This window comes from Haemaphysalis longicornis, unplaced genomic scaffold (genome assembly GCF_048455015.1).
Source record: "Haemaphysalis longicornis isolate Haplotype H1 unplaced genomic scaffold, Haemaphysalis longicornis Haplotype H1 scaffold_12, whole genome shotgun sequence".
In the NCBI taxonomy this organism is placed as follows: domain Eukaryota; kingdom Metazoa; phylum Arthropoda; class Arachnida; order Ixodida; family Ixodidae; genus Haemaphysalis; species Haemaphysalis longicornis.
This window is the reverse complement of record NW_027526225.1, coordinates 50663679-50685467: the sequence shown is the minus strand read 5'-3', so window position 1 is coordinate 50685467 and position 21789 is coordinate 50663679. Positions and strand designations below refer to the sequence as shown.

General features: G+C 45.7%; 1 protein-coding gene across 1 annotated transcript in view; it reads left to right on the top strand.

Moving 5' to 3' along the window:
• The window catches only part of Mtap (Methylthioadenosine phosphorylase), a 33044-nt gene extending 11672 nt beyond the window's left edge, over nucleotides 1–21372 (top strand). The window contains exons 6-9 of the mRNA XM_077693242.1: nucleotides 1633–1785; nucleotides 5464–5550; nucleotides 11925–12047; nucleotides 21181–21372. Coding sequence (XP_077549368.1) covers nucleotides 1633–1785; nucleotides 5464–5550; nucleotides 11925–12047; nucleotides 21181–21210 — 393 coding nt within the window. The 3' untranslated portion in view covers nucleotides 21211–21372. The remainder of the gene's footprint in view (nucleotides 1–1632; nucleotides 1786–5463; nucleotides 5551–11924; nucleotides 12048–21180) is intronic.
• Nucleotides 21373–21789: the final 417 nt, after the last annotated feature.

The window sequence follows — 21789 nt, the reverse complement described above, 5'->3', positions numbered from 1 at the left end:
ACGGCTTTGACGTAGTCGCCCTCATCGACACGGGAGCCGATTTGATAGGTGCTTTCGTAAGCGGCGCGTGCCACGTTTTACAATGAAAATTTCGCCCACGTTATCCGCTTTTCTCCTCGCATGCCCATCTCATTTGCCCCTCGAGTTGCGTTTCAGTGAGCGGTCGCTGGAGCTACCCGCATCGCGCGGGTGGTCTCTGCGGCTGCTTCAGCGCGTGCGGGGCGCGTTTTGCGTTTTTGCGGGGAGAAACGCTCGATGCGGTTCACGCTGATTCCCACTCAGACTGTTAAGCTCCGACAGAAACAGAAACAGTGCGCCAGCCGTGTATGCACGCCACGCAGTTTGTAGGCAAGGGGCTTGCTCACAGACTCCGTGGCTGGCTGCATCCGCGGCATTGGGCGACCCGTGTCGCCGTTCACGTTTTATTGAGACCCCATTTCGCTCCCAAAATCTACTTCTACAACTTAAATTTCGTGCCTAGTTCTCCATGAAACTTCGTTACATTGAAATTTCTGCAAACGGGACTTCGTTAGACAGAGGGTGAAAATACATGGTGTGCATACACTTGAAGTTAGAAAAAATTCCTTGGTTCGTTACATCGAGGGTTTCGTTACATTGAAGTTCGTTACATCGAGGTTTAACTGTACTCCTGCTGACCAATTAAAAATACGGCTAATTAAACAGCTACTGAAACACAAAATGCAAAATCTGCTTCCCTTATTGGGTGTTTTAAACATTCAGCTTCACAGTGCAAAATAAATGATCTTTATAGCTGCACTACATTCTGGGATGTACTTTTCGAGAATTTCCAATCACTGAAATGCCACTCGTGGTGAAGAAGTGGGAAATTATTGAAAAATTGTTATTTTTGTGTTTTAACTGAGACTCTGACTTTTATAAGTACCTGGTACTGTTCCCAGTATGGAAGTTTCCAAGGGAAAACTCTGCAAATCAAGAGAAAAGTGATAGCTAAAAAAGTGCTTTTTTGGGTAATTTTTCAGTCCCGAAGACCCATGTGTCCCCGAGCTTTTAAAGGCCAACTGCACTCAGATTTCACATCGACCAAATTTGTTTTTAATGTGTAGTAAGTACCACCAAATCAGCTTGGACACGAGTGGTAGCCCCGTGAAATGCCTAATTAATCAGTCAGAAGCGTTTAAAACAGCTCCGCCTCAGACCACGCTGCACCTGACAGCGGATAGCGTAAACAGCCATGACGCGCCTGTGACGGTCCGGCTGACGGGGGCTTCTTCCTCTGGCCAGCCACGCAGCTGGAGAACCGGTCGAGCTCTACTGCCCCGTGCGCGTGTAGAGCTTGCGCGCAGGATTGCTCCTGAGCTGGTGACCGTCCGGCCGCTCGCTGAACGGCTGCAACGTCACTTAATGGCCGCGCTCTCCTTGATTTCAGTTTCAAAATCGCCGATTTTTGCTAACGGCTTTCGGCGTCCATGCGTGTATTTCAGCTGTTGTATTTTCCATCTTGCTTTCTTTTTCAGCAGACTACACGGAAATAGTGTTTTCAAGAGGTCGAAATTTTGAGTGCCGTTGGCCTTTAATTAACAGGAGACCCTTTATTCTTCATGGGTTTTCTGAGGCAGGGGGTAACAGCAGTGTTCGTGTTGTCTCCCCCAGGTCTTGGCGGACGCCACGCGAGAGCTTCAGATCCCGTTCCACGAGACGGGCACTGTTGTGACGATTGAGGGACCGCGCTTCTCCTCGCGCGCCGAGAGTCGCCTCTTTCGCTCCTGGAACTGCCACGTCATCAACATGACCACGGTTCCCGAGGTGGGTCTCTGTCCTGACTGTCTGTCCTGACGGTCAGTACCTCTGGCTAAAGGGATGCGGAGACCAAATTCAAGCTTGGTTCTTAAAAAAGACTGCCTCGTTTCGATAACTTTTATGGCAAACGTGGAACAAATAATGGAGGTGTTAAGGAAAATGTGTGATCGAGTGCTGACCTCCAGCAACTTTCCGGCGTCTTCACTATGACATCACAGAATCTTGCTTGTCCAATTGGCGGTCACCGAATTGGCGGTCACCGACCTAAGCCACTGCCAAGAAACTTCAGTGGGCAATTCACTGGGGAAGAGATATCACTGGTGCTTGAAGCCTATAGCCACAAACTGTGTGCTACCATGGTTACTCCATCTGTGCGAGTTGTGAAACTTCCCATAGGCCACCACTGGTATTTATTTATTTATTTATTTATTGTACCCTCAGGGTGAAAATACATTGTAGAGCGGAGGGGCAATAAAAATCAAGAAACTATACAGGCACAAAAATAGTTCAAAAAGAACATTAGTGAAGAACATCAAGTTTGTATGGGCTATGTTTACTGGGTTACAACTGAGTGCACAGTTAAAACATAAACAAAACAAAACAAAAAGCCTTGGCAGCAAAATAGAAGCAACGTAAACACTTCCAAATAACGAGAAAACAAACCAGTGGTTAGACTTTCCACCAAACAGCGGGTAAAAGAAAAAAGAAAAGAAAAATGTACAGAGGCCCAGTTTGCGGCAGGCCCCTTGCACTGGAGATAAACAGGGGGATAAACGGGGCAAGTTGACTAGCCTGCCACCTGCCGGCAGAAAGTTGAAGTGGTACTCTTGCAGCTGCTGCTGTAAGTCATAAAGAGAAAATCGAGGATTCGTAAGTAAACGGTACCTAATTCAGTGGTCAGCAACCTGTGGCCCATGAGCTGCATGCCACAGGTTGCAGCTCGCAGGCAACCTTACTTCTTATCTGAAGGCTGACATGGCATTTTTGACCTCAAATAAGGCAAGATGGGAACAAAACAAGATCGCTTTCAGTTGGCATTCCTGATTGGCTTCAGGCAGCGTGGCCCTCCTCATCAAAAGGCTGCGACCCCTGACCTAATTTACGGTTTTTTTAATTTGAAAAGCCAGCTTTATTTTCTTCAGCTGTGTTACTAAGTATAAATGTCTAGCCGAGTCCAGTTTTTGCTGTCCCTAGCTAGATGCCCTGTGCTAGTGCACTTTTCCTCAGCGTCAGGTCTTGAAGCAGCATGAACTGGGGTACTACGTTGGAGAACTCTGGTAGCCATAGACCCGTAATATTGGCCTGAGGTTGTCCCTGGCTGTGTCCAAGACTCGTTCAGCTTCGTGGGCTGCTTGCTGTAAAATGGGGAACCCCTTTTCTGGCAGCAGTTAGGGCACTAGTGCACCAGTAGCTGATGCAAATCAGCTAAATCTGTTGGGTGTTGCTTTGAAGCTGTTGCTTTGAAGCTGTTGAAGTCGATGAGATAATTTATTCACCTATTTGTTTGTGTAGGAGTGCTGTTGGCCTTTAGGCTGTTACTGGAGCGAGGAGCAGCAAGAATGTCAAGTATAAGTAGCCTCTGTCAAAATTTTCTAGGCCTTGGCAAAAGTGCATAAGCTCCAGAAAAGCAACAGAAAGCGCCTTTCTTACTGCCATAAAATATTTTGGTCACAGTTAAATGTTAAGGTTATTCTTTTAGTAATTCTTTTTGGGACAGAAACTTTTGGCATGGCCTAGAAAATTTTGACAAAGTCTGTACGTATGATTCATACGGCAGTACAGACAGCAGGGCATGAGGTTTGAGAAGTTACGTAAGTACGCAAGGTAGACATCGACAGTGTTTGAATGGAAATATATTTCAGCAGAAATATACATAGCAAATAAAAAAGAAGATAACTGCGAACCAAGGTGATAACTATTTTAAAAGGTTCCTCGAGCTCTTCCTCAAATTTTTCGACTAAATTGCAGTGAAGCGGTGAAGATAGTGACGAGTTCTTCTGGCAAATTGTTTCTTGAGAACACGAATTTGCATATGCACTGGCCCACCGTTAAAATACTTTGTAAATTTATTTAAGCCTCTCAAGTTTCATCCTTGGTGTGGTGTGAAAGAGGCCATTTTGACACAATTCAAGTTTTGTTCATTAAAAGTGCTACCTTGTCATGACAACAAGGACACCAGTTTCATCGCAAACTACAAACTAACAGTCTAGATATTGAAGAAAACAGATGAACTAGTGCCGACTCACCGGCCACATTCTAGCAAAGTCTCTCTGACGTGCACTTGGTGTGCGCCGACCTAAACTGCCACCAGGAAACATGGCTGCGTGATTGTAGCAGGGTCCCTAGTTCCATTTGATAACCGTATCACATTAATGGTAGCGTGCAGTTAACACTCTGTTAACTATGTCTGTGGTGTTCCCTTTATTGCTTCACTTGTGGTGTCGTGTAGCGTGAAATTCGGAGGTTCTACCGTATTTCTCGCATTTTTTTTTCTGCTAAAAATGTCTTTTGTGGCTAGCGTGGAGCTGAGCGAGTTCTTAAAGGCCAGTTATTTAAGAACTGATCAACGTTGTACTTTGCCTTCACGGCCCTTTTTGAGTTTTTTGAGTCCACATTTAGTTAATTTGTTGACAATGAAAATAACTTGATACTGGCCCATTTCCAACGTTCGGCTAAGGGGGGCAGTTCAAGCCAATGTAACATCTCTGTTGCTGATTTTGTGTAAGAGTATTTTAAGAGAACAAGTCTAGCGGCTTGCCTCTGTACTCTTTCAAGCATATAGTGTTATCACCAATTCACTTTTGCATTATTATTTTTTAAAGGAGTAGTGACACGAAATTTCAAAGCTGAGATAACTATGTAAAATGCTTCCTTTTTATCAGGGGATATCTCCCAGCAAGTTTCAACAGTAGCCGTCCAGTATAACGTATTTTAAATCCATTTTAATCTCTGCCCGCACGAGAAAGCCCAGAGCGGGCCAGCGTGACGTCATCTGCTACTTGCCCCAAATTGCCGACGTCGGGGCTCCCGTGATGTAACCGACGCGCTGGCTGTGATTGGCGTGCGCTGCTACATCGTGTGCACATGTCATGGTTTTGGGACTGATGTCATGCTGCCCGGGCGCATGGGGACGGCGAAGACCTCGGCCGGTCTGGGTGAGCGCGTGCGCTCACTCACGCACGCAGAATGGTGACGTCAGGTGCTACCTCCTGTCATGGCGGCCGCTCAGCGTTCGTTTTGTCGAAATGGAAACTGACACGAATAAAGAACGCCGTAATTGAGCGTTTACGCTGCGATCGACCGTCTTATGTGTCATTCTATAATTGGCGGGCTGATAGGCACCCATAGCAGCGAAAAAAAATGTAACACGAAAATTTCGTGTCAGTACTCCTTTTAATACTTTTCAAGCTTAGAGTGTGTACTTATTTGATTTTCTGGTTTGAACCTTCTTTTGTTCGTCTTTTCTTTTTTTCTATTTTATTTGTTTCTTTCTTTTTTTTTCATTACACTAGTACATTACGTGGGCTTGCGTAACCCCCTGCCTACGTAATACCCTCTCGCAGGGGTATTGTGGATATATCATTATATAAAGAAATCAATGAATAAATAAATGAATAAAGAAATAAATATTTCGGAGGAATCTCGTACAGTATCATAACCGTGCTATTGAACTGTCCTGTGCAGGTGGTTCTAGCCAAAGAAGCTGGCCTGCTGTATGCTTCCATGGCGCTCGTAACAGACTACGACTGTTGGCGTGGTGACGTGCACTGTGTGAGTGCAGCCGAGTTCTCTTTGGGCTATGCTTTTATGACAGGTTACCAACACTGCTAACAACTGATGCTACTAACACGGGCAGTGCCCGTATGGTTTGTATCACTCATACTACGGGTCGTGGGAATCGGGAAAAATCCACACTACCACCGATGCCGTGTTGTAACTGCTGCAGGATCTTTTTCAAGACTTGTGCATGAGCTTTTGCCTGAGCGTAGTTTAGTTCAAATTTACCAAAACGGAACTGCTATTCAACACTTTTGTGAATTGAATTCTGCTTTTCATGAGTCGTGCTACATTGAGCAGTGCCACTGTTTCCGCCTTGTATCTTGCGGAAACAGCCAAACGACGCTGTAAAAATGCACGTATAATGTGGACCCGCATGTAATACACGAAGATGTTTGGGGAGGAGGACCGGAGTGATGCCACTGTTTCCGCCTTGTATCTTGCGGAAACAGCCAAACGACGCTGTAAAAATGCACGTATAATGTGGACCCGCATGTAATACACGAAGATGTTTGGGGAGGAGGACAGAAGTGATGAAAGAAATGCATTATGTAAGGCTGCAACCCCTGTTCTGACACAAGAATCTCATTTCAGTGTGCAATGAAGGCATCCAGAGCAAGCAATTGTCGCAGCCGTTTTCTTCACCTCTTCACAACCCCCTGCTTCAGTGAGGGAGGGGACGTGCTCATTGCGTGCAAGGCTTGTCTATGGCTGGTGCTGTTGTGACCTCTGATCAGGTGCCCAGAGGCCACCGATACTACGCTAGCTTACGAGCTCTGCCCTCTCTGAAGAGCATGTTTATGCACTGCTCTAAACTGAGGAGGAGCTCAGGGAGGAGTTTGTGCTGCGCAGAATCTAGGGGCAAACGGCTGCCTTCCTTGTAGTTTAATCAAGGTGCAAGCCTTAAGCGCCAGTCTGCACAAAAAACTGTTATGGTAGTTGCTGTCCAGTTTAGAAGATGGCCACCACTGTAAGGAGTACTTAAAAGACACTTTTGTGTTCATATGGGAGTTTAAGCCGGGTGTCCACCGTTACGACCGCACTGCCCCCAGACGTCGCCAGTGGTGGAAGAAAAGTGGGACCAGTGTTTCCTGCATGGCACGTGTACGTGACAGTACAAGTAGGACAGATACACCCGAGCCGCGCAGAACTCTAGTTCAGGGGAACCTCTCGTGTGGATTGTTACAACTCTGCTGGTTGAAGTATTTTACGTCGAAAGACGAAGAAACGAATGTGCAGAATAACGGCGCAAATACAAGGTAGCATTAAAAGAGTCTTTTATAAACATCACCGGGCCTTCGCCTTCCAGGCAAGTAAGCAGGCCTAAACTCGGCCCTAAACTGCATGGCAGCCGCTTAAAGTTTATGTTCTCTGGCAGTACTGTTGAAATTGCAACAATGAATGTTAAATAGGGGGGGGGAAGGGGAACTACACAAAACTTGCATCAGGAGGGGGGGGAATTGTGTGTGTATGAATTTGCGTGTGAAAATATTAGGGGGAATGACAATGAATAATGACTGTGCCTTGAATGTGGAAAGTTCGCTGATCAGCTGCTATAAGTTGTTTATGTGGGTTGCCCAAAATAATCTCAAAGTTTCGACTTCCTTTTGTGTACAGGTTAGCCCGAGCACTGAGTGAGGCAACTTGTGTACAAAACGTGATTGAATGGATTTTTCATCTTTAAAGTGGCCACGCAGACAAAGCGCAAGTTTGGTTCATTCGATAGATTACCTCGTTAGAATCATGCTGACACGACGTAAAATTCATTCAGACAAGCTATATACTTAAAAAAAAAAAAGGAAGATCCATGCGTCCCACTAGCTCATTCTCAGCAACAGAACCCATGATGTGATATGTGCGATTGCCTGAGGCCGGCAAAAGCAAACACAAATTAGCCAGGGCTTATAAGCCTGCCAATCGAGCTGTTTGCGCTTAAATTTAAGGCACATTCTTTTTATAGCAGTAAGAATTGTGAGGTGGACAATTAAAGTTACGGATGAACACGTGAACACTGAAGCAGTTAGTGCTGCACTTTGATAGCTGCCACTGCCTAACTCAGGCGTCAGATGTGCTGCACTTTTCTGACACAACACCGAACAACTGACAGAAGCAGCACAGCCACTTACATGACCATGGATGCATCCCCATTTCCCCTTCAGACGGCTTCGTTGCCGTCTTTGCGGACAGTCCGTCATGTTAAGCACCATTCCAATTCTAACGGATTGAACAGTCACCAAAGGCTGCTTCAAGGAGACGGCATCAAAGTCAGCAACGATGCAGGCTACCTTCCTGTCTTAACTAATTAGTGATGCCAGCACCACCTTTTTGTGTTCTAATGTTGAAACAAAAGCACTTGTTCTTTTACTGAAATATTTATTATAATTTACTAGTGATGGAGATGACTTTGTTTAATTTTTAAATTACGTAATGTTTGTAATAATACCAGTAATAGTTATTATGAAACCTGTGGCTTGCGTTTCTCAACATGTCTGCTACGAGGCTGCCGTCTGCATTGGTGTTGCATTTGGGATTGCGGCGTCGTTCCAATTTTATTCCTTTAGACGTCTAGTTGGACTGCTTCGTAAGCTGTCTACCAAGCTGTCCGCCAATTGGAACGCAGCCCATGTTTGTCAAGTCATAGCTTACATTTTAAGAAACGATTAGCAAGAATGCTAATAAAAATATGATAGGTATAGAAGTCCGACCAGAAGCAAAGTACAAACACTGGCACTTCAGCGGTATTGCAGCGCCATCTATGAAAGTGGGCGATAAACAAGATAACGAAAAGGCCGTCTGTGAGATGGTAGCAGCCTTGGTCAGAAGACTATCTTTAGTTTTAAGGCCCTCCTCTGGACATACCATTGTCGACGGCACGAAGACGCAAGATTTAGCGGGAGAATTTCTCAGTGAATAAAGCATTGTTTGCTGCCGAACAGGTGCTGAGGGCACTATAAAACAGTAAATCTTATGAATAAAGCAACTTTGTATTTTGTCTGCATGGCCCTTTTAAAAGTGGGCGTACCAAGTAAAATGACTTTTATACCTGGACCAAATTTAATCAAATTGATGGCAGTTATGTACCATCTTAACAACAAAACTGAAATCGGTTTAAGAACATCTTCTGTACTTTTTAAGTTTCAAGACAAATTACCTAAAGTTGCTGTAGACAAAATCAAATAGTTAGGCAAGAACTCAGCAAGATTTTTATGTCAGGAATCCCTATTTTGTGCGAGGAAGGAATTAGATTATTGCTTTATATCCTTCAAGTATAAAAAATGCGAAAAATCTCGCCACTTTTTAAAAGCGGAAATAGTTTTAGGTCAAAATGAAAGTGAAACTTCTTTATTTCTTTCTGGATACCTAAAGGAAATAAACCATAAGTCTAATAGCTTCCTTGCACAGGATAGACACTCCTGATAATACTGGCATAAAAATGTTGTTGATTCTTGCCTAATTAGGTACTATATATCTAGGGGCAACTATGTGAAGTCTTGCAAAGGAAAAGGTATAGAAGATAGTTTTAAACTGATTTCAGATTTGTTATTGTGTGAGTTAACTACATAAACGCTCCTAATTTGATTAGATTTGATTCATAAATAACAAAAGTAGTTTTACTTGCCACATTCATGCGGACAAAATGTCTGTTTTATTCGAAAGATTCATGTTTTCTAGTGCCCCCAGCACTTATCTGGAAGCAAACGATGCTTTATTCACTGAAAAATTCATCAATTTAAGTTAAAATTTTGATTCTCCCGCGAAATCGTGCGTTTTCATGACATCTGCAGTGACATCACAAGAGCAGGTCTTAAAGCTAAACTTGGTGTGCTGCGGAGCCTTGTTTACCGTTAGTCAACCTAGGTGGCGCCACTATACCGTAACAAGCCGTTTTCTGCCTTTGGTTTGTTTTTGACTCTTTAAACCTGGCTTGTTTTTGTTGAGGGAGAAAATAATCATTTCGTGAAACATTGTATTTTTTCGACAAATATGGTCACGTAAATCACGGTCGTTTGCACCAATCGGCCAGTGTCGTCTGAGACAACTCCAAAGCGCCGCAATGCTGTGCCGCTAAAAAAAGCATAGTGTGTGCAATACCAACAGCAGTACGCATCAGTACTTTCGAAACCTCAATTGTTTCGCCCCATCACTCTACCTGCTACAAAATGAATATGCATTACACTTAAGCGCAAATAGCTCATCCGGCAAGCTTATAATAAGCCCTGCCTAATTTGTGTTTGCTTTTGCCGGCAGCCCATCACAGAGTTTCTCCACATGTGACATCGTAGGTTCTGTTGCGGGAAATGAACTAGTGGGTCGCATGGCCATTCTCTTTTTTCCTAATGATATAGCTTGTCTGAGTGAAGTGCGCGTTATAAGTGGTGTCAGCATGATTCTAACGAGGCACTCTTTCGAATAAACCAAACTTGTGTTTTGTCTGCATGGCCCCTTTAATTAAGAAAAGAAAACCAAAAGCCAAATTTTTTTTTTAATCCTGTCCTTTTGTTGGTGAGAGCGTTCTCGCTATTTTTCTTTGAACGTTCAACTCGCTGTAATTGAACGGTCTCTTTAGTCACTCTCCATCTGAAAAAATTCACGATCCCAAATTTTGCCGTAAAAGACTGTCCAGTGCAATAGCGTTTAACACTTTCGTGACCACGGAAAAATCGTTTTTTTTTTTTTTGGTGTTCCAGGAAATATTTTTTTCTTGCCACAGATGATGAGTGGTGCTGAAGTGTGTTATGAAATGATAGAGAAAGAATAAGGCTTTCTAACAGTCACAATTTCAAACAAAAGATTTATTAGGAATTTTATTAAAAAGTAACGAAGCAAAAAAAGTGACAAAAAGAAAAACGAAATGATGAAAACATCAATGCCACATTGCACAGGGTGTACACAAAAAAAACTTGAATAATACCAATTGAACATAAGGGCCTTATAATCTAATACTGCAAAAATGAGCTCTGTAAGTACAGAAGTTCTTTACATATATACTAGTTACAGTTACTAGTAACTAGTTACTAGTAAGTAGTTACTAGTAACTACTTACCCAAGGGCGCACGCCTGGTGATGGTCCGGGGTGATATGACGCACTTTCACTGACCATGGGAAAGTGAGAAATTGAAGTCTTCTTCCGTGTCTGTGCTGCTACCATCATGCACAGATTCAAGCTCAGTTACATTGGAATCCGTCGAAATTCGCCGTTCGCGCGAAGCATCGGCGAGCGGCAGCAGCGTTGTTATAACTGAAACTACGTGAGCTCGTCTGCCCGTTGGCGAAGGGCATTTAAAAATCCCCCACGCAACGGAAAAACGAAACTCGAAAGCAAAGCTGATAAAATACTTGTTCCTTTACCATTTGAATGGCGTTAGCGACCCAGAAGCGCTTGGAGAGCGCCAAAATTTGAATTTGTATTCATCGATAGCATACTTTCAATGGGAATAGGCGCGGTCACGAAAGTGTTAAAAGTGGCCATGAAGACAAGGTGCAACTTTGCTTAATTTGAAAGTACCGTATTTTCGCGCGTATAACCCACACCAAAAAATGCGGAAATTTCAGTGGCAAAGTAGGGGTGCGAATAATACGCGGGGTTTTTCCGTTAGTGCAGCATGGCGATGCGCGTTGTGCCGGGAAGATGACCTTGTGTACAACAGTGAGGACTGTGGCTCAAGTGATAGCTCTAGCGAGAGCAGCGATACTCAGTGAATTGTGACTTTCGCCTTGCTTTCAGTGTATTCTACTTGCTTTTTCTGTCTACATCGTATATGCATGAGCAGTGCCTTTAATGCACCCTTTTCCTGTATCAAATGTGCGGCCTATACGCGAGGATTTCTTTTTTTCTTTTCCGGCGGGCTGAAAGTGGGGGTGGGGATTATATGCAGGGGCGGGTTATACGTGCGAAAATACGGTACTAGCCTTAGGTAACTCACTGAGCTCTGTTCTAGGCGCGAAAGAAAACTCTCTAACCGAATAGAAAACGAAAGGAGTATTTAAAAACCTTCAAGCTTTGTGCTGCAGTGACCTGTTATGTGCCAGGAGTGACGCAATATCAAAGATGTGGCTATCGGTGTGTTCACTGCACGTTGGCATTCGAGGGATGCAATCAAACGGAACTAGAGGCCCCGCTACACTCACCTAGTCATGTCTCTCTGCGGTGGCTTCATGTGGCGGCCACAAGTCACACAAACAAGATTCCGGGCCATCATAGGAAAATGTCAGTAAAGTGGCAGGGAGTGCCTCTTCTTCTTCATCTGTTCTCCGTAATGTCTAAATTATTTCTTCAAAGTGTCAGATGAAATCAGCATCGTTTTTGTCAGAATAAAGCAGTCTTTCTAGTGAATCAAACTTGTATTTTGTCATCACGTTGTACGCAGGTCGATGTGGAGGTGGTTATGGAAACCATGCGGAAGAACAGCGACCTGGCCATACGCATTCTGCGCAAAGCCCTGCCCAAAATAGGCGCCATGGATTGGAGCGCCGACGTCAAGGCTGCACAGGTAGGTGCCGTGGCCTGTCTCCAGTTGCGCACTTTCGTGGCTGCAGTGTGGGAAAGGAGCGTTTAGTATCGTTGAAAGGGCCATAAAAACAAAATGCAAATTTGGGCTCCATCACGATAACAACGGCGCCTGTTTTACTGCAAACCTCAGAAAAATAGTGGAGGTGCAGTAGGATCTCGATGATACATATCTCGCAGGACCGTGGGAAATATTTGTATCATCCGAAATTCCTATGAACCAACACAGACCAAAAAATTGAGCACAAAAGAAAGTTTTTCATTATTTCTTTCTTATTTTCGCGTGAAGAAATCCGTGATCCTTTCTGCGTTTTTTAAACCTCCATGTTGCCGAGCAGTCCTTTCTGGAGCGCGTAAAAATTCGTACTTGTCTCCTCACTCACAGTGCCCAAGCTCACTATACGCTGCAACAGTCGGGGCATGAACCGCATCGCGCGTTTTTGCATGCGGTTCATGCGCAATGGCGTTGCGTGTGCAATTTTTTTGCGCCCGCCTTGACGATTCAGTGTCAGGGTGTCTAGCGACCGGGAAAACCGGGAAAACCGGGAAAAGTCAGGGAATTTTGAGCCACCGGGAAAAGTCAGGAAATTGTCAGGGAATTTTTTAATCAGGTAGTACCAGTCAGGGAAAACCACTTTGGGGCCAGCCCACACAGTTTTAGAATAGGGGAAACCAGTGTTGGAGGCCCCCAAGAAGTTACCGAACACAACACGTTCGCGCGCGACGAAAGCGTAAACCGCATGAAATGCTTTTTGGTTTTTCTGCAAGGGAAAACGCGGCGCGTACGCCCGAGGCGCGCTGATGCCGCCGCGCAAACCACCCGCACGGTGCGTGCCGAGCGGTAGGCGTTGGCAACATGGCGGCAGCACCGGCCGCGGAGTCGTTCGGTAGCTCCAACGGCCGCTTCTAACCGCTCTTTAAAATGCTACTCAAGGCACAAACGCACTTGCTTGTGCAGGAAAGGAGCCACCGCAGGCACGAAATCGTCGACGCGGCCGTGAAAATACCGCGCACGAATCGCGTGCAGAAACTCGCCGTGCGGTTCACGCAGCTGGCTTAGGTTGCTGGGTGCATTTGCGGCAGAGGGACGTCTAGGTGGTGCCCAAATCGCACGCAAAACGGGCTTTTTTTTAGCGAATTTTAAAAGGCAGTGCTTTTTGGGAGCTAATCTTGAAAGAACTTCCTTATGACATCAGGAGCCAGAATTACATAATCAAAAAGGAACATGGTTTAGCGCGAACCCAGTGAACCGCATGGGGTGTTTTCTGCTCGCGAAAACGCGCCGCGACCGTCACAGGCGCGCTGACGCTGCCGCGGAACTAGAGTTCCTTTATATATAGCTATATATATAGCTTATATATATAGCTATATAGAGGAACTCTGCGCGGAACTGCCCGCACGCTGCGCGGGGTGCTGCCGGCGGCGGCAACATGGCGGTGGCTTCGACCGCGAAGTGGTGACGGGAGTTCGAGCGACCGCTTCTAAGCACTCTCTATAATGCCGCACAAGGCACGCACGAAGTTGCTTGTGAGGTAAAAGAGCTTATAATGTGGGAGAAAATGGTACAATAAAACATCATCCGCGCCGCTACTGAAAGGGCCCATGCAATACCTGCCGGCGTGGTAAGCCTTAACATCTCTGGCGGAGCCAGCCGGCTGCCTCGAGAGCTTCGAAACTGCCGCCATGAGGCGCGCGGCTCCCCATTGGCGCAAGTCGTCAGGCTCCTCCCACTGCCGCGCGCGACGCGCGTCATTTTCTGAGCGAGGCAGAAGCTGCCGCGCGCGCGAATCGTCGACGCGGGCGTCAAAAAATCGCACGCACAACGCACCATGCTGTTCACGTCGCATGTCAAGCCAGGACAATCAAGAAAAAAGGCAAAAGGTGCTTGCTGAAGCGCAACTTGAAGCTTCTATCCCGCAAGATGAAATAAACTATCTAAAGCCGTAACTGAAGGCAAGCAAACCTCAAACAACAAACTGCAATTAATCAAAGTGGATTTTGAGAATTAGGGCACTTGCAACAAATGTGTTTTTCCGTATGATAGAATGTATTTTCTCTACGCTTTTTATATGCTTCACGGACCGTTTCCACAAAATGGCGCGTGTTGTATTGGTCAGGGAATTTCAACTAAAATGGTCATGGAAAACCTGGAAAAGTCAGGGAAATTGAATTGGGCAATTTGCTAGACACCCTGAGTGTGCGTGGCAGCTTCTTCCTTGGTCAGAATGACGCGCATGGCAGTGGGAGGAGCCTGACGACTTGCACCAATGGGGAGGCGGGCACCTCGTGGCGACAGTTTTGAAGTGCTTGAGACAGTTGGCTGGCTCCACCGGAAATGGTTAGGCTTACTACTCTGGCAGATATTTCATGGGCGCTTTCACTAGCGGCGCGGATGACGTTTTATAGTACCGCTTTCGCCCACATTTTCAGCTCCTTTACCGCACAAGCAAATTCGTATGTGCCTTGAGTGGAATTTTAAAGAGCAGTTAGAAGTGGTCACTTGAGCACCCCGCACCAACTCATGGCCGAAGCCGCCGCCATGTTGCTGCTGCCGGCTGCGCCTTGCGCATCGTGCGGGCGGTTCCGCGGTGGCATCAGTGCACTTGTGGCATGCGAGGCGTCTTTTCAAGAGCAGCAAACAACAGCCGGGCTGTTCCTGGAGAATGAGTGACAAAAAGCGGGGAGAGAATCCATAACGTCGCCGTCAGTTGCTCGCTTGGCAGTCAGGCGCCTCGCTGGCTTGTTTCTTATCATCCGCCGGGCCACGCAGGTCCATTCTTAACAGCCGAAATTTTTCCCATTGCAAACTATGCAATTTCGCTGGGACTTCACAGAAATTTGTATAATTTCTTTATGACTCCACAGAAATGGCGATTTCTCTATGACGCCACAGAATCTCGTGTGTGCGATTGGCGGCTGCCGACTTAAGGCCAACTGCACTCGAAATTTCAACCTCGTGAAAACATTATTTGTATACAGTTAAACCTCGATGTAACGAACCGCGGAATTTTTTGTAACATCAAGTGTATGCACACCATGTATTTTCACACTCTGTGTAACGAAGTCCTGTTTGCCGGAATTTCAATGTAACGAAGTTTCATGGAGATTCAGGCACGAAATTTCAGTTGTAGAAGTAGATTTTGGAAGAAGCAAGTGCCAAAACGGGGTCTCAACAAAATGCGAACGGCGACACAGGCCACGGATGCAGTGAGCCACGGATTGTGTGAGCGAGCCCCTTGCCTACAAACTGTGTGACGCGCATACACGGCTGGCACACTGTTTCTGTCGGAGCTTAATCATGTATGCGGGCATCAGCATGTACCGCATGGAGTGTTTTCTCACTGCAAAAACGCAAGCCACAGGCGCGCTGACGCAGCCGCAGAGACCATCCGCGCGATGTGGGTAGCTCCTGCGACCGCTTCTAATCGCTCGCTGAAACGCAACTCGAGGGGCAAATGAGAGGGGCATGCAAGAAAAAAATGCGGATAATGCAGGTGAAATTTTCACTGTAAAATGTATTATGTGCCGCTTACGGAAGCGTTCATGAAATATCCTCTGCAGTGGTAAGCCTAATCGTCTCTAGTGGCGCCGCCGCTTTGCCCTTCGTTTGAGTTTGCTCATGCTTATGGGTTCCATCGTTTCAGCAAGCATTTGTGAATTAAGTGGCTGTATTTGAGCCTTACGCACGCGTTTTTTTTTTTTTTTTGCGCCCGCATCCACGATTACGCACCGGCGGTGGCTTCTGCCTTGGGCAGAAGGCGACTGGCACTGCGCGCAGCAGTGGGAGGAGCCTGACCAGTTTCGCCAATGGGGAGGCGCGCACCCTATGGCGGGAGCTTCAAAGCGCTCGGGGATGCCGGCTGGTCCCACCAGAGATGATTAGGCTTACCACCGCAGAGCACGAAAGCGGCGCGTATGCCGTTTTACAGTGAAAATTTCGCCCACGTTATCCGCTTTTTTTCTCGCTTGCCGCTCTCTTTTCCCCTCGAGTTGCGTTTCAGCGAGCGGTTAGAAGCGGTCGCTGGAGCTACCCGCATTATGCGGGTGGTCTCCGCAGCTGCGTCAGTGCGCCTGTGGTTTGCGGGGCGTGTTTTTGCAGGGAGAAAACGCTCCACGCGGTTCACGCTGATGCCTGCGTAGACGATTAAGCTCTGACAGAAACAGAAACAGTGCGCCAGGTGTGTATGGGCGCCACGTTTTCATTCGCAGGGAACGCTTCATGTGATGAACACCTCATTGTAACCGCGAATTTCAATCTAGCGAAAGTTCAGAGTAACGAAGTAAATTACGAATTTTACGGACTTCGTTGTATCGAGGTTTAACGGTATATTCTGCCTACAAAGACTGCAAGGTACAAGACATGACAGCTGAAATACGCGTATCCGCAGAGCAAACTGCCATCAAAAATAGGGTATTTTGGAAGGGAAATTGAGGAGGGCGCCACCGTTATGGCCGGGCTGAAGCGACGTTCCAGCTGGAACAGCCCGCGAGCAAGTGGCGGAATGTGGCCGGCCGGTCTAGCAGAAGTGTGCCCAGCGGAGTTTGACCGGTTCTTGTGGCTGGCCGTATAGGAAAAAGTGCAGGGCCGGCCGCGATGTCACTTCCACTTAATGTCTGTTTGCGAGATCCGCCGGCAGGTGCAGTGTCGCCTGCGACGGAGCTATTTTAAACGTTTCAAACTAATTTAACAATGCATTTCACGGGGCTACCAGTCACACGGGGCTTGGCGGTACCAAGTAAATTTGTCCAAGGTGCGATTTGAGTGCAGTTGGCCTTTTAAGTCACAGCCAAGAAACATCACTGGGCGATTGCAGTGTGGCCAAAAGTTCCGATTGATTGTTTCGCTTCAACCCACTAATAACTGTTTCTGGTGGTGGCTCGTGTTACTTCCCTCCTGCCCATATTACGTCATTTTAGCGGGAAATTTGAAAGTTCTTCAATATTCCTTGCATTTTTACGGTTAAAAAACATCTTTCATGGCCGGAGTGTATCTGAGTGGGTAACCTAAAGTCTAGAATACTCTCTACATAAGCTGGTATACCCTACTGTAGACACGAAGGGCATTGGCTCTCTGGAATCTCATGCGCTGCGGGGTCGTGTCCCATCTCTCACCGTATTGGACACCATTTATGATTGTTGACTGCACGGTGAAAGGCAAATTTGGCCGCTTCACACTAAGTAAGCCTTTATTTATTGATTAATGGGGACTCCAGGGCAAGTTGGTATTGCATGGCTGACGAGTAAAGGCAAAAAATTAGTACACAAAGGACGAAGGAGAACAGCGGAGGTGAAAGCTACTTCCAACTGACATTTATTCTTAAAAACTAAAAAAAAACGCGCGCACATCAGCACGAAATTACAATATACAGCGCATAAAACCATCTCTCGTTTGATCGCACCTTGTGCTCATACGTGCTGATAACAACAGGCAGCCACCGATGACTGTGTGACGTGTGGCACACAAAAACGCAACAAAAACCGCAAAAACAAAACAAAAAAAGAAGGAAACACTTTTACACCCTCCCAGAAAAAAACAAACCATGGTGCGACTGATTCGTCCTTTGTGTAATTTTTTGCGCTTTACTGGTCAGCTTTATGTATTGACGCCAGCGCTAGCCACCACAGCACCACTGTCGATGAAAGCCCGCAAAGCGCAAACGACGCAAACACAATGAAAGAGAAATGCACGTGGACTACTCGCCTGTTGATTGGCTGTCGGAGCAGGTGCAGCGGGTGGGTGGGAATCATCTTGTGCAGAATGGGTATTGATGTAAACGGGTTCGATGTAAACAGGGTGGATATACAGTTGAACCTCATTATAACAAACACTGATATAGTGAATTACTGCCTATAGTGAACTAAGTATGAACTTTGTTCGGTCACGCTTCAGTTCAGTGACACTTATTTCTTTTTGTAACGAAACTGAAACCCCATTAACAGCGCACAATATTGGGTGTAAAAAAAAATATTTGGTTCACGTGAGGCTCAAAACTTCAAATCCTTCTTAATATAAATAAGAACGCAGCCCTGCTTTGCCAAATGAACTTGGTTCTGTTGTAATTTCATGTTCTCACGTTTCAGTCCATTTAGATTGAAATACCGCAAGGATTGCCTCGTTTGCAGTGAGTTTAAAGCCTAAAATAAAGTTTTCTTTTTTATCTAGAAATTTTGCACGATCCAGATTGCCTGTTTGTTAAGCTGATTTTCACCTCTACTGTTACAACAAATATCAGATATAGTAATGAACCAACTTACTGCCCCGACACCACTTCATTATAAAGAGCTTCAACTGCAGTCCGGTTTGACTGTATTTTTTTTTTGTTAGCCAGCTGAATGGAACTTCGAAGGACTTGAATTTTATCTTAGCAGACGAACACGGTGCATCTGTTTCCCTCTTGTTGGGTGCCCATGTATTGAGAGCAGACAGGAATTCCACAACCTTTGCAACTTCGTTGTGAGCCGCCATATTGCACAAAGTAAATGAAACTTGTCGTGATGACTGAGTCATCCTAGTGACTGTAATTGTCTCATCCTGTTTGATAAAACAAAGGTTTTAGCCATTTTCTGTTGCTGTACTCCTGCCCTGAATGCTTATGTACTCCTGTATATGCCCAGAAAGGCCCCGACAGAAATTTTGTACGTTTACGACTACACTGGGAACTAACTGTGACAAGTATTGATTGATTGATTGTGGGGTTTAACGCGCCAACGCAACGCAGGCGATGAGGCGTGCTGTAGTGGAGGGCTCTGGATTAATTTTGACCACCTGGGGATCTTTATCGTGCGCCGAAATCTCGTACACACGGGCGTTTTTGCTTTTTGCCTCCATCAGAAAAGCGGCCGCCGCGGCCGGGAATCGAACCCGCGACCTCGTGCTCAGCAGCACAACGCCTTAGCCACTGAGCCACCGCGGCGGGTAACTGTGACAAGTAAATGAAACTCGTCGGAATGAAGGCCAATTGTCGTATAATATTTTTTGTAAAAGTTTCTACAAAACTGGAGTTCCGGCCGTTTTCAGTAACCACACTTCTCCCGTATACATGCTGTAGAGGCCCTTGGATTCAGACCACATGGGAATTCTGTAACTACGTCAGGTAAATTAAACGGAGCCTAAAAGTCGTCTTAGTGGCCAGTCGTAATACCGTCTAGTCCACTTATAACAATATCCAAGTGCCAAGGAAATCCCATCGTTATAACCGATGATTGTTATAAGCGGGTTGCGAGATAAAGAGACGGAACGGAGTTCAAAACCTTTTATTCGCATTCCAGCAAGGTCGTACTACTACTAATTTGCGGAAAAGAAGCCACAGTGAGTCACCTTTGTTTGCCGCGTGCGAAGCTAGCGCAAATATTTTCCAACAGGCTCTATAGATGCTTCACCTAGCTGAGGTAAATGCCCTTGGCGGAAACAAAGTCCCCGAGGGACTGTGTCATGCGGTGGGCCTCCTACGAAGACACTACCTGAGTAGGCTGCGCAACCGCGTCGTTAGAGTCATCACTGTTCCACTTTTGGTGCACAATATAACCGGATTCAATCGTTATATCCGATATTGTGGCACTGGAGCATTGTAATAAGCGGTTTATTTTACCATACAACGAATACAAACGTTTACGGTGCCATAGCTGTTCATCGTTATATCCGATATATTGTTATAAACGGTACCGTTATAAGTGGACTCGACTGTATACAGTAAACCCTTGTTAACTCGAACTCGCGTATGTTGTAATATCAGGGTAGTCGAACATTTTTCTTGCCGTGCATTCACCTCCTACAGGTGCAATGTGTTTGCCCCCCTTTATCTCGAAACATTTTTTGTGGGGACTACGGATGCGGTAAAACCTCGGTACAGCTTGGTTGGCTTTCCTGTGTTCGCCTTATTAGCAACGTCGCATACGTTACAAGAGACATGTTTCCTGGAGTGGTTTCACTGCATCTCGAAATGTTGACAAGAGAGGACACAAGGTTTGCCAAAGTCCGTTACAGGCAGCTGATAAGGTCTCCGTGCAAACGCTCAGCTCCCACTACGCACTGAATGCGGTCGCAAACGTCTTGGTTGAAATTTGCGTCGCAGCGGTGGTTTCCTATCCAGGGTGCCAAGCAAGCAGCATGTCAAGCAACAGTGTAGAATGCGGTGGTGGCGACCAACAATTGATGTGATGCATTGAGCAGCTCGAGAACGCTTTTCTGGGACAAAATGCAAACGCAAGACAGGCAGGCATCACGGAGTTATTATATTTTTTTGGGCAATATAATAAAAATCCGCCTTTCGTGCGAATTATTTTGCCTTTATTACGAAAGCTCCCCTGTGCAGTGCAGCTTTTGTTACCAGTATACATTTTTGGCATTTCGCCTAACTGGAAACTTCACTTATCTTGAAATTTTTAGTGAATTTTACGACTTCGAGTTTACGAGGTATTACTGTAACTGCTTTTGGGGAATTTTTGATACAAGAGTTACAGCCGTTATTTGCTGAGCATTCACATTAAAGTTGGCTTGGCTGCAAGACATTTTTGCTTGCGCACAGGGAAAATGTACAGAACCGTGGTCATATGAAGCTACACTTTAAAAATATGTGCTCAGCAGATGTTACTGCATACATTTGTTTTTCATTCATCTACCCCTGCCTTACCATTTCTTTCTGAAAAAAAAAAAAAAAAAACTCGCTTAGAAAAAAAGTTCGTTTATCTTCACCAATTCCATTTCCGAATTCACCATTTGGGATGTCACAAATCGTAGTATAGAAAATGTATGAGGTGGCGATACCGGTTTTCTTGTTTTTGGCAGTTTCTGTGTTAATAAGTGCCTACTGCTGTTGTGTGTGATATATTTGTATTCACGGCACTCTAATCTGCCACTGGCGTACTTGTTTCGGCACTGTCCCTTTAAAAAGGGGCGTGAAGGCAAAATACAATCTTGTTCAGCCTGAAAGAACTAACCTTTGGTAACTCGGTCGGCTTCATTCAAACCAGGAGAGACATTTTGTTAACCTGAAAGGCTTGAGAAATATTGGAAAGTTCTCAGATCTCACCTACAACTTGTGCCAGTGCTAGTAGGTGGAGTTGCAAGGATATTGCACCTTGACATTCACAGCGTCTTCCTTGCTGTGTCATTGCAGGACCAGGCTGCTCGGGCTGTCATGAAGTGACGGAGGCACAGAGGGGTGTTGTGCCTGGCACATTTTTCTTTCTTTCCATGTTACGGGGCAGCACATTTTTTTTCTTTTCGTGTTACGGGGCAATGAAGCGTACCGACAAAAAGACATGGCTGTTATTCTCTACAGTTGTACCAATAAAAGGCATGGAATGTGTTTGGGGGAAGTGGTTTGCCTAGAGAGACGTTCGCTTGTCCTTACCACATACAATGTCATACTGTCATATCAAATCAACCGGGTATGCCGGATATGCAGGAAAACAAAGCCTTAAATTCAAGAGGACAATATTTCATTGCCAAACGAATGACGCGGCTAAAATGTTCTCACTAAAGTTCACGGGATGTTGTCCTTGCGTCTAGATGTCTGACATTATTACTCATCGCTGCCTTTCTGATTGTGGCCACAGAGGGGCTTACGGCGGTCATGTCAGGTAAGGCTGTGTTCAGCAGCAGAACTGCTCGGCAGCAAAAAATCCCCTGGTGTGTGGAAATGCAAAAGCACGAGCATACGTTCCCAGTTGGTGTATTACCGTATTTATTCGGATATAAGGTGAGGGTGCAGTTTGGAGAGTAC